This window comes from Rutilus rutilus (genome assembly GCF_951802725.1).
Source record: "Rutilus rutilus genome assembly, chromosome: 3".
Taxonomy (NCBI): domain Eukaryota; kingdom Metazoa; phylum Chordata; class Actinopteri; order Cypriniformes; family Leuciscidae; genus Rutilus; species Rutilus rutilus.
Window position 1 is genome coordinate 52,640,199 of NC_140211.1, and position 17,017 is coordinate 52,657,215.

Genomic DNA, 17,017 nt, shown 5'->3' on the forward strand with positions numbered 1-17,017 from the left:
AAAAATTGCCTAAATTGCCTATTTTCATGTAACAAAATACCATGAGATGTTGTTTAACAAGTTTCATCTTGCATTGTTTAATTGTAGATGTAATATTCTTTGATATACACTCACCGGCCACTTTATTAGGTACACATGTTCTATTGCGCATTAACGCAAATATCTAATCAGCCAATCACATGGCAGCAACTCAATGCATTTAGGCATGTAGACATGGTCAAGACGATCTGCTAAAGTTCAAACTGAGCATCAGAACGGGGAAGGAAAGGTCATTTACGTGAATTTGAACGTGGCATGGTTGTTGGTGCCAGACGGGCTGGTCTGAGTATTTCAGATACTGCTGATCTACTGGGATTTTCACGCACAACCATCTCTAGGGTTTACAGAGAATAGTCTAAAAAAGAGAAAATATCCAGTCAGTAGCAGTTCTGTGGGTGAAAATGCCTTGTTGATGCCAGAGATCAGAGGAGAATGACCAGACTGGTTCCAGCTGAGGCTACAATTGACACAGGCTCACCAAAATTGGACAATAAAAGATAGAAAAATGTTCCCTGGTCTGATGAGTCTCAATTTCTGCTGTAACATTCATATGATATGGTCAGAATTTGGCATAGACAACATGAAAGAATGGATCCATCCTGCCTTGTATCCGTGGTTCAGACTGGTGGTGGTGTAATGATGTGAGGGATATTTTCTTGCCACACTTTAGGCCCCTTTAGTGCCAACTGAGCATCGTTTAAACCAGTGTTTCCCAACCCTGTTCCTGAAGGCACACCAACAGTGTACAATTTGGATGTCTCCCTTATCTGACACATATTTCTGGTCTTGGAGTCTACTAACAAGTTGATGAGTTGACTTGGAAAATATGTAGTGTTGGTGTGCCTTCAGGAAAAGGGAGTATTGTTGCTGACCATGTCCATCCATTTATGACCAGAGTGTACTCATCTTCTGATGGCTACTTCCAGCAGGATAAGGCATGTCCATGTCACAAAGCTCAAATCATCTCAAACTGGTTTCTTTTATACATGACAATGAGTTCATTATAATCAAATGGCCTCCACAGTCACCAGATCTCAATCCAATAGAGCAGCTTCGGGATGTGGTGGAACAGGAGATTCTCATCATGGATGTGCAGCCGACAAATCTGCAGCAACTGCGTGATTCTGTCAAGTCAATATGGAATAAAATCTCTCTGAGGTATGATTTCAGAACCTCGCTACATCAATGCCATGAAGAATTAAGGCAGTTTTGAAGACAAAAGGGGGTCCAACCCGGTACTAGCAAGGTGTACCTAATAAAGTGGCCGGTGAGTGTGTGTGTATATATAGACGGATGTTCTTCATTTATTTAATACTCAAGGGGAAATGCAGTCCAAGGGGGAAATGCAGTCGACAAAACACACCTGAGGCTCCCTGACACAAACAGAATAAGCCGTTTGAACTTCATAATCAACCAAAGAAGGGATTTCATTTTAATTCCTGATAATTGAAAGGCAACATTTGCATAAAAATGCAACAACAACAAAAAAAGAAGATGAAAGGATGTCATCAAAGCACTGCTCAATGGTCATTTTAGAAGATTTTTTCTTCTTCTAGAGTTTTTGTATGTTATTAATGGACCTTTTCCTTATTTACATAGGAATCTTATTGTGAAACGGTGCATGTCAAACACTTTTATGACCATGTGCGATGCTACTGCACCACAGCTTCGACAAGGAAGCCAGCTTTTTTTGTTATGAGGGTTATATTACGCACATGTACCATTTTAGCATCACAAAAGTGTATTTTGGTCTCCATTACATGACACAAGCTTATGAGCTGAATCAGGTGTGGACTTTTTTGGTGCCTCCAGGAACAGGGTTGAGAAGCACTGTGCTTCAAAAACACCAGGAATATACTATTTCACTTCAAAACTGCAAAACAAACACAACTACAAACAAACACACTCATAATTGAATGGAAAATGATGCAATGCCACAAGAAATCACAAGGTCCTCTGCTTCATCTGTAGATAAAGAGAAGGACGCTCTGTAAATAAATACCCACTCAAGCTGTACAATCCTTGAGAAAAAAGAAGTTTGCTTAACTGGCTTAATTGTATTAAATGTGCACTTGTACATATATATATATAAACTGCAGATAATACAATATTAATGAGATAAAAGCCCACTTAAGTGTACTTAAAAAGACTAGACTTTCATGACTGTTTCTTAACACACTTAAGTACACTTTTAAAATGTGCACTTTGTAATAATGTCAAATTAAAATTCATTTTAAATCATGTTTTAATAATCATGATATTTTGGCATGCTTTAAATAAGTACACTTATTTTGATGCGTTTACCAACATACTAAAGCACATGTGAAGTACTTGATTATAATGTTAACTGTAGTGGGTTTTTTTTATATTACATTTAATATTAAAATATTTAATGTATTAAATTGCAACTTCATCCTTACAAATGTGTAACAAATATATTTAACTACATGACATACAAGTTTAAATAGAAATGACATTAAAGTATTTAATTTACCATAAAGGCTTGTCAGTACATTCCGCTGACATTTCAAAGACAAGAAGTAATTATGAAATTTCATAATGATTTAATTAAGTCCTACTTAAGTGGGTAAAAAAAGCAATTCTAAATAGTTGCTATTTGTTTTCAATATCAATTTAAACTATAATACACATAATAAACTATAATAAACATTTAATTGCAATTAACATGCATTTGACTGAAAATATTACATTCAGTTATGGCCAAGACTCTTATTATTATTGCAATAATTTATAATTTAAGCATTTACGTACCACTTCCTTATAACACACACTGGTGTTTAAAATGGGCATGAGTGGGCCAAAACACATCTCCGTATCAGTACTTCGTCTATCTCAGAGTCTGTGGCACCCTGACATCAAAAACAGAGGCAGAGGAGGTTAAATGATCCATCCCACAATCTGCATAACATTCCACTGCAATTATTTATGAAATACAAATAGAGTGTGTGTGTGTGTGTGTGTGCATTTGAATGGTACTCACACAGGCTAGTCTATGAACTGCTTTGGGAGATGTTAAAAGGCTCTGAACCCGTTCCTGAACCTCCTCCCAAAGGTCAGAAGAGCCCAAGAGAGAGCTGCAGAAAATAATACAGTATTTAAATATTAATTTTTTTAAATAAGGCATCACTATTACAATTGCTTATACTTAAGAACAGTGAACAAACGCCTCAAACTAATGTATTAAAACTCTGGCAGGTAAACTGTACTGCTACAGACATGAACGATACTTATTATTGTGTGATGTGGAAAGTCAGAGCCGGTTCTACAAAAAAAAACATCAATCAAATTCATTCATGCAAATCTACCAGGGGAACACACACAAACATACCCATTTTGCTTCTGGTGTTCCATGCTGGAGTAATTTGGGCTGGGAGAGCCCTCATATCCCATTAGGGAATGATGACGGCCCACTTCCTCAGCGTAGTCGAGGAGATCATCTGTGTCTGAAGAGTCTTCATCACCCATCTGAGGAATATATCAGATAATGAAGAAAATGAAGGACAGTGGCAGCTCATGTCTGGCTTTTCATTAAAGAAATACCTTTGTGAAAAAGAAATGTGCTTAATTATATTGAACATGTTGAAATGTTGTGTTTTAGTCGTCCTTGAAGGCCTGCCGCTTTACTTTAGTTTTGTTGTTTGTTTGTTTTTGGATTAAAGATTACGTTAAACGTTTGCTGGTTCCCGCCTCCTTCCCTGAACTACAGTATGAACATTACAGTGCACTTGTAGTGTTTGTTTTTTTTAAACTGTACTTGCGGATAATTTAATATTAAAGTGCCCCTATTATGCTATTTTAAAGTTTCCTAATGTTATTTTCGAGTCTCCTACAACAGGTTTACATGCATCAAAGGTCAAAAAACTGTTTCATTTTCTCATAATATACATTTGCACATCACCACATTTTCAATGATTCTCAAACGACTCGTCAGATGAATCAGTCTCTCTAAATCCCTCCTTTCTGCGATATACTCTGCTCTGATTGGCCAGGCAGCTCAGTCTGTTGTGATTGGTCTACCGTGTACAGCGCGCGTGTCGAAAACAAAAACGCCCATTGTCATTAGAACGTCAGCTCTGCTTGTCCCGAGGCTTCCTACACCGTAAACTAAAGACAGTAACGAACAATGACGTCGATTTTAACATATCAATGCGAGCGTGAGTGCGATGATGAAACACTGGAAGAACTAGTTACTCAACCCAAACCTCCATCGCAAGGACAACTCGAGCAGGACGTTTCTCAGTGATACACTACTCAGTTTGAGGTACATTATGAGATGTTGCAACTGTAATTCTCACCATCAGCATTAACAAGTGTATGTCCATCAAACATTTTTTTTTTTTTTATTGCGGTGAACATGTGGAAACTGTATCAATAACAGTGCATACATTAGCCGAGCTCTAGCGTGAATGACTGATGTAACATAAACTATGGTAAAACAAATCTTGCTCCATGCTTAATCTTTCCTCAAAGTAGTGAGAACGACAGACAATCTGCATTAATAGACACAGTTTTAGGTAATAGTAACTGGGTACTGACCCGGCTTTCTAGACAAGCGTTTTGCAAATCCTGCACTGAACTCTGTCAAAACAGCAAAAGTTTAGGATTATACTGCTGTGGTATCATGGTAAAGATTAATTTTAACCACTGATTCTTCACATGCTCGTCCTTGGGCAGTGAAAACAAACTGGCTTTACCGTCACATTGTAGAGCACAGCTTGTCCTCGACATGATGCTTTCCAGTATCCACGGGAATCAGCTGCCGGTTTGAGGTTCAAGTTTTCCCTGGTGTCTGCACGCGCAATAAGTGGACGCGCAATATGCTAATGTTTCGTCTTGACGTCACAACGAAACGGCTTAGAGTCGACTCTTACTTTTGAGAGACAATAACTTTATATACGGTGCACTTTCAGATTTAAAACTTTGCAGGATGTTTTCATTCACTTAGAGCTGTTACACACTACATGAAAGGGCATTTTCAAAAATCCATAATAGGGGCAGTTTAATTTTTAACTTCCAGATCAGCATTTTGTGTATAATAGAGTAACAGACAGTGAATGACAAACAATATTTACAACTAACCCAAGGTCTGGAATAGCCTCTTCTCAGGTCTCCTGAAGAAAAACAAGCAGTGCACAGAATAAGTATGGTTTGCCCATTAACATTCAGTTGGTTAAAGTCAAACATCACAAAACTTAAAGGGGTCATCGGATGACCATTTTCCACAAGTTGGTGTGATTCTTTAGGGTCTTTATGTAAAGTTTGTAACATACTTTGGTTAAAATTCCTCAATGGTTGTGTAAAACAAGAGATGGTCCTCACTGCAGAACACGAAATCCAGGGGGAGGAGTTGGACTCCTCCCACCTTACATACCTAAACCTACCCATCTCCACCCCCTGATCCCTAAACCCACCCCTAAACCTACCAATCTCCACCCCTTAGATCTGGATCCAACTCCGCCCCCTGGATCTCGTGTACTGCAATGAGGTGCTACTGTAAAACAACACCCTTTTTACCTCCTCAAAAACAGCTCTGTTCACAGCGACCCGTTGCGGTCAGGGGGGCAGTGTTCCGGAAAACATTGAAGCTTCCCCAGGCGCCGCCATTGATTAGCGGACCCCCACCTGCTGTTAGCATTCCATTGACTCCCATTCATTTTGGTGTCACTCTGACAGCGAATAACTTTACATCTGAGGCGTTTCCATTTGTCCATTGTTTATTTCTAAAGAAACACGAAAATGTATAAAAGGCTCCATTACCTTGTATCTTACGTTATGGCCCAGTAGAAGCAGTTTTTGTAAAAATAGGCTAACGATTGCGTCATAACCACGCGACTCTCTGTCGCACAGCAGAGAAATTACCGTATGGACAAGAGGAGAAGCTTGCGCGCAATCGGGGGGACGTGGAGGCAAAATGACAAAGTAATTAATCAGAATACTTAGCAAAAGTTGCTCCTGCTCCTGGACACCTCCTACTCACGATCTCCGTCTCTGCAAGTTTCGGAAGGGAATGATTCAGATTTCTCTTGGCACAGCTACTGGAAGACAGACAGTTTGCTCACGTGACATCTACGTCATCAAGCTCAGTTTGAGTCTGCGCAGTACGCTCGGCCATCAGGAAGTGAGTGCTTCTAATTGACTTCACTTATCTCCGTTGAATCCAATGGGGTCGCTGTGTCCATTTCTTTTACTGTCTATGGTTGCGGTGCATGTCTCTTTAAATGATGCTAAAAATATGCTAATATGCTAATACGGGACAGTCCGTCAGTGGTCGTGGGCGGAGCCTGAGCAATTTAACATCATATTGAAAATCCAGAACGGCTTGATTATTGAAAGTGTTTAGGCCTTTTGAGGATAAAAAAAAAAAAAGGAGTGAATGGATTTTTTTTTCATTGTATGGTGGTTGTGTCCACAGACACGTTTATATGCAAACACCATATAAAAGTGAATTTTGCATCCGATGACCCCTTTAATAAAGAGAGTTGCAAAGCTTATACAAATGAAGTATGAACAAATATGACAAATACATTAATGGTTGGTGTTATAGCATTCATACCTGCTTCTCTTGATGGTTTTGAGTGATGTGGTGAAAGACTTCTTAATCGGGAGTTTCTGTCAGAGACGGGTGAATAATGGGAAGAGGACCGTCCACCTGATCTCTGAACCTACCGTGGGCAAGTAAGCACAAACACACAGACGTTCAGGAACTGAGGGGCCAGTTCCATTAACTTAGCCACCATGGTAAGACTGTCTTAAGAACTAGTTTGCCCCCCTGTAGTCAATCATTTCATTTCTTAAAACTCATATTTGATCACCAAAATGACATATTTAAAAGTTTTTCCTTGAAAAAAAAAATGTCTTGCCTTAAAATAGCTTGAATGTAACTCTACACCCTTGCCTCGTTTAGTATACGCGGTTCGATGAATATGGAAATTAGCCCTGCCTCCACTCACTAACACCTTCCTGTAAGACAGGAGCACTGTCAACCTGCAAAATGCGGATGGATTTCAGCAGTGGTGTGTAGCGCAGTCCCTCCTACTAGCCACTTTGGCCGGTTGAAATTTTATATATACATTTTTCAATTGTAGTCTATTTAAAAGGCATCTGAAAAAAATAACCTAAGTGCAATGTAGTGTTGTCAAAAATATAGATTTTTCGATACATATCGATACTGAAATATCTAAAAAGCTTCCAATACTCATTTTTCCACAGAATAGATACAGGATACCAGCTGCGATTTCTCGCTCTCTCATCTTGACACACAAACCCTCCTCCCCTCACTTACTCGTTTCATTTGCTTTGGATGAATATTGTTGCTGCTACAGCTTGAATTTCGGCGTGGGCCGTGGGGTTGCGTGTATTGCACATAATTTTACTCATTCCCTTAGATTTTATTCTCAAACCCACAGTGCACGCACATAAAGCTGCCTCTCAGTACTAAATTGAGCTCTTTTCGCTGCTTATTGCGCTTAAACAGTAACCTGGTTAAAACCAGACCATTCTTAGTAGTAACTGAGTTATGGTCTGGCAAAGCTTTATTAATAACTCATTTCCAAAGGGGCGTCACCAACGGACGTCGCTCAAATGCCTCTGGGCGCAATTAGATAGACCTAAAACCAATCAGAGCGATCGTCATCGTGTAAAGCCATATGCTCTCGCCTAAGTTAAACTACGCCATAAAAGTATGTACTCTTTTTGTGAAGAAAAGGTATTTACTTTTGAATGTGTAGCAAAAAAGTAGGCAAGCTTTGGGACATACTACTTTATCATCTTACTATTACTTTATCGGACGGATCTGTCGCGTGCATCCTGTCACGTAAACTGCCCTGTCAATCATCTTGTCACAGTTAAAATCCTCTATTAAATCTAATTTAATTTCCTACCGTTTCGGAGAGAAATGTAGTAGCACGTTCATCTGCCAGTGAGTCTTTCATGGAGACTGTCCTCATGTGTTTGCAATTTGAATATAATAATGCATTTAAAAGTTGGTGTGCTTCACCAACGGACGTCGCTCAAATGCCTCTGGGCGCAATTGGATAGACCTAAAACCAATCAGAGCGATCGTCATCGTGTAAAGCCCGCCCCAACGTTTCTGAATAAATTGTCTGGGTTTTCCCAGGCTACTTAAACAGTCAAATACACACAAAATAATGTCAAAATACCAGTCTTGGCGAGTATTCGCGTAAATATAGTCAGTTATGTTTTAAGTGAGTGTAAACAGATGAGAAAGAAAACGCATGTGTAACAGTATAACGGATCCGTGTGTCAGGTCTTAAAGTGACAGCAGCCTAATATATCTGTTGCCAAATTATGAGATAATATTTAAAATATGTATATTGCAGTTTTGTGAAAAAATTGTAGTCAGTGAAAATGCTGAGTGGCTAGTAACTTTGGAAAACCACTACATCCTGTAATATTATAGCAATGTACCAACTGGGGTTCCCCATAGTATACAGAATTCGTTGAGACATCTGATACCTGATCTCTGTTGCGGTGTTCTCTCTGACTCCATGAAGCAGACGGGAGATGTCTTTGGGATGAGGTGATATCCTGTTTGCGTGACTTTTTTGAGGTTTTCCTTATTGCCCTCTAAAGCAAATAAAACATCTTCCAAGTTTTTGCATTCAATATTATAAAGCAATACAGCTAAAATCGTTCTTCCATTTCAAAATCTGTATTTTTACCACAGGAAGACTCAGGAAGCCATTGTTACTGGAGATGTCACTGATTGTCGTCTTTGTGGAGAACTCTAATCTTGGAGAGATACCCTGAGATGAATCAATGAATATAAAGACAGATTTCCCATTTTAATAATGCACAATAATCCATTATTGGTGTTGGAAAGCAAATAAATTCAATTAGTATGGTAAATGAATAAGCACTTACAGGAAAATCGGGATGGCGTGTCATTAATACCTCTCTCTCTACTCCAGAGAAAGATGGGACCAGCTTTGGCTCTGGGAAAAGAAAACTTCGAGCATCTTCTTCAAAACTGGCCAATATTTCTCCAGCTGTAAAAAGGCAATAAAAAGCAAATAGAGATTCAACTGTGGTCAGCAATCTGCAAAATGATTTATTTAGTAATATTTGAGAAATAATATCAGTTGTACCTGGAGGAATCAACTGAATGAGTTCTATTTTCACTGGTTCACCTGGGAAAGAGAAGCACAAGATATCCCTTGTTAAAAAGTAGTGTGCTTCATTGAACTTGAATGTGCACTTGTGTGTACTTGAATTTTAATCTTAAAAATATATTTTTAAAAGCTGTACATTCAGATAATATAATATTAATGAAATAAAAGGCCATTTAAAGAGAGTACACTTTCATAACTATGTTTCTTAACACTCTTAAGTACAGAAGAAAGTCATATACACCTAAGGCTTGAGGGTGAGTAAGTTGTGGGATAATTTTCATTTTTGGGTGAACTATCCCTTTAAGTCCTACTTAAGTGGGTCAAAAGAAGCACTCAAAAGTTCAGCTAATGGAATTTTGTATAAATGTCAATTATAATGTACATTATGACATGCTATTATAAAGTGTCAGAAAACGTTACATTTAGTTCTCACTTAAGCATATTATTTCTGTAATGATTACTCTTTTTAAAACTATGTTTAAGTGTACTCCTTTTTTCACAAGGAAAGGCAGAGGAGGATTAGCAAGATGAAGGAGTAAAGGAGGAGGGAGGAGAGGGAATAAACGCAGCAGCTCACTCACACTGCAGGAATTCTGCTATTGCTGCAGGATCGGTGGAGGGATTCAGGATCTGCAAGAAAAAAGACGAGAGTTTACAAAACAGTTAGATGGCGTTTTTTTTAAACTTTATTTAAAATAGATAATAATGGTAATTAAATCACACCACCTTTTCAAACCTTATTTTCTCCCGAATCAGTAATGGAAACACTGCAGGAAGACATTCTGACTTCCTGTATTGATTCATAAGACTCACACTGAGGTAAACATCATCTTTGGCTGGTAGATGCACACCTGGACAGGTTATCTAAAATACAAGTATGATAAAAATCTCCATATTTCCAGGTAACAGAAAGACACAAAACAGTCTGCACTGCATAGCCTATAAACTAAGGCCATTCACTTAGGGATAGTTCACCCAAAAATGAACATTTTGTCATCATTTACTGCTACTAACCCCCAAGTTGTTCCAAACCTGTATGAGTGTCTTTCTTCTGTTAAACACTAACGAAGATATTTAAAGAATGTTGGAAATCAAACAGTTGATGACCTCCATAGTAGGGAAAAAATACTATGAAAGTCAATGGCTACCGTCTACTGTCTGGTTACCAACATTTTTTTAAATATATTATTTTGTGTTCAACAGAAGAAAAAAACTCATACAGGTTTGGAACAACTTGAGGGTGAGTAAATAATGACAGAATTTTTATTTTTGGGTGAACTATCACTTTAAGTGGCGGTACAGCGTTCTCATAGTATGCACAGTTATCTTACTAAGATAATCATCGAAAAATCCTCACCGCCCTCAGGTGAAGTTCAACGATCACTTTAACTGCTTTGTGAGTCATTCTGTGTTTTGCTGTTAGCGAACTGTTATTTTCCCGAGATCATTTATGGTCAATCCAGGAGAGCGTCGCGTTTCCATGGCATCATGTGCACTGGGAAATCCAGCTCATTTCCGCGATTCGATTTATTCGAACAGTTCATTTCAAAGAACCGGTTCAGGTTCAAACACAACCCAGTGATTCTTTTAGTGATTCTTGATGCATGCATGCCCTGATTATTATTTTAGTTAAGAATGCGTCTCTGTTCAAATTGTTGCCATTTTCATCACATAAATATAATTCAAATTCACCCAAAACATTCCTAAAATTATTTGTAAATGTCTTTGTCTCAAAGCTTTTTTAAGATGGGTTTTTAAAGATTATATTAACTACGTTTTCTTCGTGACATTTCTGCTATTCGCTCATAAGCGAGGATTTGACTATAACAATGGTTATTCTGCAAGTGTATAATTAATTGTCATTCGTGAATCGGTGCAACAGATGAAGATTATTTATTTGCTTACGAATAGGACTTTTATTTTGAAGCAGATACTTACCGGAAATCAGAAGAGACAATAAGAGTCGTAGTTTTGCCTATGGTTTTGTCATAGCTCATTTGTAGTTTACACGACTTGAAATGCCCTAAAACTTCTTTCCGTTTTGGATTTGTTTAGGTTATTGGACTAAGACCCTCACCCCTTTGTTTTTATTTTATTTTATTTATTTATTTTTTGTTTGTTCTATGTTCTTTCTTCTTAGTGATCTATCAACACGATTACAAATGTATGATTGTTGATTTATGCCTTAATTGTTTGTACTTGAATTCTTTATAGCAATTAAAAAAAGAAAAGTAGTTTACACTATTTTGTCACATCACTAAAAATAAAAACATGTTGTACGTCACATATGTACTAATATATATATATATATATATATATATATATATATATATATATATATATATATATATATATATATATATATATATATACCTTACTCAATCATTTGTCCTCTGACAACCAGAAAACCTGTCTGGATTCACTTTTAAAAAAGAAAAAAAATATAAATGTACTATACATACCCAGGGATAGGCAGTTTTACTATTTTTTATTTTGTAATACTATTTTGTATTTTAAAACAATCAAACGTAATTTGTATTTAAATACATTTAAGATGCGTATTTTTATATTTTCAAAATACATAAAATACTTTTTGCCAGTCAACCTCTTTATCAAGGTACTGACACGCCCCCTCATGCATGTGAGCTGCAGGACAACTCAGCATCGGATCAGCGATTTTTCTGGAATAAGGTGAGGATGTCATGATCAATTCTACTTGTTTATTAAAGTTAAAATATTGCATTATATGTTCAATCAGTCTTGATCGGTTGTTGATTTTTATCAACTAGCTTGTCAAATGTGTTTAAAGCATTACTGCATGTTAGGGCTGGGTGATCTGACTCTACATATCATATAAAGTGTGAATGGATGGAACTTTTTAGTAGCTTTTAGTGGGCAGGAATTATTGGAATGTGGAAAAAGCAGCACTGATGAATGATACACCACAAAAATCTTCAGCTTTTAGCTTTATTCATAAAAAATATATATATAAATAAAAACTTTGGGTAAATAGTGTCAAATGAATCGAAATGAATTCTAATTTAAATTTTTAGATGAACTTTCAAATTTTAATAAACTTATAGAAACAAACTTTACAGGAAATAAGTGTTTGAAATTCAGTTTATGCTGTGGTATCAAAACTGAAATTGAGAATTCATGATATATTTTGTTACTGTTAAGTAAAATTAAGATATTGGTCATATCGTCCATCCATATTCATGTCCATGTTCACCACAAGTAATAGACTACATTGTAACCTGGTCAGAAATAAGTATATAAATGGCTGCTATTTTGCGTAAGTTTATTGGTAATTGCCAGAAAGAAAGAAAGAAAGAAAGAAAGAAAGACAGAGAGGGCAGAGATGAGGTTAGGAATGAAAAGTCCGTAGGCCTGTGTAGTTTCTTCATTCACTGTGACCTATACCTGCACTGGACGGCCAATTTCACATGTATTTTGTGTATTTTCAAAATACTGTATTTGTACTTAAATACATTTTTTCACACAGTATTTTGTATTTTTATTTTAAAATACATTTCCATGTATTTATGCCCATCTTACCTTACTCAATCATTTGTCCTCTGACAACCAGGAAATCTGAATTTACTATTTACTGAATATATATATAGATATATAGAAAGGAAACAAGCAAGATCCTCTATTATATTTGTGGACAGAGTTATCATTTGCGATATTTAATTGTTGCACAGCTGTTTCCCTCTGAGCTTCCACATTAAGCATAACGCTTGGTTTACTTTACCAGATGGTAAGATAAAAAGACGACAGACAAATTTTGCGTGCGTTTGGTTTATATGGTCATCGTCAAGGGTACCAGAAATACAGCTGAATACCAAGATAAGAAAAAACAAACCTGCAAATAAAACTTGCACTTTAGATTTACAACTTAAAATAAATCTACCCAGCTACATTTTTAGGTACAATAATAAAAGTAAATCAAAGTAACAACAGCATATTAGACTTAGCTGATAACCGAATACACTTTAGCGCGAATTCTCCACTGACTGACCAGCGAGTGCTGGACTGCACATGCTAGTTAGAAACCATCTAGAAAGAGCAAACATTCGTTTATGGTCAGAAACATTAAAAATGAGCATGACTAGGAAACAAAAGCTGAAATCAATTCAAAATGTAACCGTATCAGTGACATTTTCATTGTATTAGAGCTAGTGCCTGACAGTTTTGTAAGACACCATTTTGTAGGAATAACGAAAAATGGAAAAACTACTTCTTAGTAAATTCTAATAAACATCAGAAATGAAAGGATAAAAACATGAAAGGAGATATGATCGAATTAAAGCAAAAGTGCATCTGATACTTCAGTTCTGAGAGCTCTAGGCTGCCAGAATGACGTCTATATCTCGGTTTTAAAAGGAAGAAAGAGAGGAGGGAGAGAGGGTCATTTCCCTTTGGCTCTATTCTCCATACACACTCTCGTCACTGTAGGCGATGTAAAGGAAGAAATCTTCTTCGTGATGTTCCTGTGTGCGAGAACATGAAATTATCAGAGGAACAAAACAAAACGACTTCCATATTGACGAGGAAAAGAGTGAAATACCTGGTACAACTGGCCCATGGTGGCAGAGGTAGGGGGAATGACATTGTTTACGAAGAAAAAGAGAGCATCCTCGGCTCTCAGGTGGATTCGTTTTCGGATGAGAAAGTAAAACTGGCCCACTACAACAACAACAAAAATCCATCATATAAAACACTATAGAAAGAAAACATACTTGACAGTGCCCCTATTATGCTTTATCAGAAATGACCTTTCATGTAGTGTGTTATATGGCTGTTTGTGAATGTAAAAGACAAAGTTTTAAAGATTAAAGAGTTATTGTCTCCCAAAAGAACGAACCGATTCTGAACTGCCTCAAATGTGCCGTATGTCCAGTCTTACTTACGAACCTACATAGGATTTTAACACGTGTGCATACTATGGTCTTCATTGGCTGCCCACGAACAACGTCTACTTTCCCCCGGTCCTCAAACACTATACTTGTAGCTGAGGCTGGAAGGGTTTGGTTCATGTTGTCGACATGTCGAGAGGACGCGGTTGCAAATCCACTTTGCATGCACTTAAAAAATAAATAAAAAGAGGACTTGGGTTCAAATTGATATGGTAAAACTGACGCCATCGTTACGGTTCGTGTCATTGAGTATCAAGCGCTGAGGAAGATCCAGAGCTGAAATTCAGATATGGTAATTGATGCTTCGTTTCCGACAAGCACTGTAAGCGGTCGACCAATCACAACAGACTGAGTCATCTGACCAATCAGAGAAGAGTAGGCTCTTGAAAAGGAGGAGTTTAGAGAGACTGAATCCTTTATCGAACCGTTTCAGACACTGTGAGAAAAGAGGTGATGCTGCAGTGTATATTATGAGACAATTACAGTGTTTTTTGTACCTTGGATGCATGAAGCCTATTGTAGGAGACTCCAAAACAAAATGAGCACCTTTAAAATAGCATAATAGGGGCACTTTAATAAGTACTTTTACTATGCCAACATAGAAAAGCTCAACAAAAATGCATCTTCTTTTCACAGAATTTTCAGCAATCACTGACATTGTAAATGAACATCCTTCATCCATCCATAAAACGACTTACCCGTCAGGTCAGAGGGGACCAGGTATTTCTTCTTGTCTAGGTCACCTATCCTGGCTTTAGGAGCTTTTTCCACAATTACCTAGTACAGAATCAAATAAACATTTGTTTTAGTGTAGAAATGGTAGAGTTAAATAAGCATTATATGAAACTGAATGATGATTCACTTTCGATTGAATTTCGCAGCGTACATATTTCAAGCCTACCATGGGTGATTTTTGACTTGGTGCAAAGAGGATCTGAGAAAAGCTGTGCTATTTTTGATAATTAGGTTGCAGATGAGGAACAAGATAACTATACAAAACACTTTTGGACCCAAGACTACGGCTTTGTTGCTATTGGCACAAATAGGCTGTTCACCCATAGGAAATGAAAGAAAAACACAGTGCAATTTTTTAAACGTGTTGAATAAAATCTATATATAAGCCACAATGTTGAACAAGCGCACACAGAAATAAGCAGTGAGACGTACAACATGTAGAATGCAAAATATTCAATGACCACGAACAGCCAATGTGTGAACTTTTTCAAAAAAGCTTAACCATTACAACAAAAAACAGACATTAAATCAAATTCTACCAAGACACAGGACATTACAGAGCTGTAAAACGTAGACACAGTGTTATATTGCGTACAATACTAGAGTTACTTTTATAGTTGATGTTGAGTTTAGAATTATCAGTCATATTTGGGCACTTAAAAGAATTGATTCATTTGAACCAGATATAAAATGACTTTTTTTAAAAATTATTTTTATATGCTACTACAAAACACCACCTTAATTTGGTTGTAAGTGATCTAAACAAAAGGAATATAATGAAATCAACATTAAAATTATTTCAAAATGTAATCTTTAGATTAATCTTGTTTTGTTGTTTTACTGGCTTGGTTATAAGTCAACCTTCTGAATGTAAACATGTTGACTGTATAGGACATCGAGGCTATTTTAAGATTCACCACTTCAACATGGTCCTGAATGTATTATTTTACCCATAAACAAAATTTAAATAAGTTCATACACACATATGCACCGCATTACACTTAATTAAGTTCAATCTTTTCATAAAGCCTTGCGGATTAATGCAGATGAGACCATAAAAACAAAACGAGCTGAATGAGTGTTGAATTGTTCGCCTTTCAAAGAAGATTTGATTTATATAACCGTTCAAAATACGCATAGCATAACATGGGTAGACTATTAATTTTAATAATAATAAAGAATTTCAGATGATACATCAACGTGGCCTTCAGCAGTTTCGCCCTTCACGTGCTACTGAAGCTAAAGCTGTTTTTGTTCGTGCAACTTATGCTTAGAAAAAACGAATGAACACAAGATGAGTTTGTTTTGTCACGGACGAACCGTTCAAATAATGTAGATCAATCACGCCTTTCGCGTTTTACTGGTTTGTTGTGGTTCCCTATAACGCGAGCTTCTGTTTACACATTTCAAACGATACAAACCGACTTACAGGAACCCTGTCTGGATATTTCTTCCTGATTTTCTCTCCCTCTGATCGCCTCTTCTCAAAAGGATGCTCTTCTTTGTATTGAAACTTCATGGTTGCTAAAGGAAGAGTAAATTTGTCACAGAAACACACTGAAGTGTCAGGAACGTAACCAACGCTTCTCTCTCATACACAGCTTCTAGTGCTTTGCTTTTCCTTCTGCGCATTAATACGGGCACACTATATTTACATTATTTTTGTCAACTCAAACTCGTATTTTTCTGAAAACCACGCGTCCTGAAAAAAACCTTATATTTAAAGTATTTGACGCAAGACTTATTCAAGGTGCTCAATTGTTACTAAAGTGTTTTCTGACTTTTCGTTGTTATGTGTAAGGTAGGGACTACTTCCTCGGCTGTACACACGGTAGAATTGTCAAGCGGTGCTCCGGTCAGTCATATGACTATCTGCCCTCACTTCCGGTATTCAAAGTGATGACATTCTCTGGTGACGCAGAGGTGTTTAATAAGAGCAAATATGCAAACGGTCATTTATTCTTCAATGAATAAATAAACAAATAATTTATATTAATCGTCCTTAACGTCAACAAACTGTTCTCTTTGCTTGTAAAAAGTTAACATTTAAAAAATACATTTTTCAAATATATATATTGTTAAGACGTACACGGACACAGCATTATAATTACACTTCAAAGATATATAATCGGCTTTTGTCTTGTCCAGTAAAAATACTTGAATTCCCTC

The 17,017-nt window shown here is 36.9% G+C and overlaps 3 protein-coding genes across 3 annotated transcripts in view; all 3 read right to left on the reverse strand.

The window, feature by feature from the left end:
* hnf4b (hepatic nuclear factor 4, beta) overlaps positions 1-17,017 on the reverse strand; it is a 457,854-nt gene that overhangs the window by 150,397 nt on the left and 290,440 nt on the right. The window lies entirely within an intron of this gene.
* spata6l (spermatogenesis associated 6-like) lies at positions 56-10,728 on the reverse strand. The gene is made up of 13 exons (XM_084406129.1): positions 10,549-10,728; positions 9,918-10,055; positions 9,773-9,821; positions 9,168-9,209; positions 8,944-9,068; positions 8,742-8,825; positions 8,536-8,646; positions 6,614-6,722; positions 5,140-5,171; positions 3,389-3,525; positions 3,041-3,134; positions 2,812-2,909; positions 56-2,004 (listed from the first exon to the last, which is right to left on the reverse strand). The coding sequence occupies exons 1-12, from the start codon at positions 10,594-10,596 to the stop codon at positions 2,838-2,840; spliced, it is 1,041 nt and encodes a 346-aa protein (XP_084262255.1). The 5' UTR covers positions 10,597-10,728; the 3' UTR covers positions 56-2,004; positions 2,812-2,837.
* On the reverse strand, positions 12,980-16,687 carry gabarapb (GABA(A) receptor-associated protein b). The gene is made up of 4 exons (XM_084403897.1): positions 16,278-16,687; positions 14,812-14,890; positions 13,765-13,883; positions 12,980-13,687 (listed from the first exon to the last, which is right to left on the reverse strand). Exons 1-4 carry the CDS (start codon positions 16,365-16,367, stop codon positions 13,622-13,624), a joined length of 354 nt encoding a protein of 117 aa, XP_084260023.1. The 5' UTR covers positions 16,368-16,687; the 3' UTR covers positions 12,980-13,621.

Coding starts and splice junctions, on each gene's coding strand:
- spata6l (XM_084406129.1), bottom strand. CDS start 10,596: ATGACTCACAAAGCAGTTAAAGTGATCGTTGAACTTCACCTGAGGGCG. Junction 9,210..9,772: donor AATAGCAGAATTCCTGCAGT/GTGAGTGAGCTG, acceptor TCTCTTTCCCAG/GTGAACCAGTGAAAATAGAA. Junction 8,647..8,741: donor GCTTCCTGAGTCTTCCTGTG/GTAAAAATACAG, acceptor TATTTGCTTTAG/AGGGCAATAAGGAAAACCTC.
- gabarapb (XM_084403897.1), bottom strand. CDS start 16,367: ATGAAGTTTCAATACAAAGAAGAGCATCCTTTTGAGAAGAGGCGATCA. Junction 13,884..14,811: donor GGTCCCCTCTGACCTGACGG/GTAAGTCGTTTT, acceptor TTGTTGTTGTAG/TGGGCCAGTTTTACTTTCTC. Junction 13,688..13,764: donor CCATGGGCCAGTTGTACCAG/GTATTTCACTCT, acceptor TCTCGCACACAG/GAACATCACGAAGAAGATTT.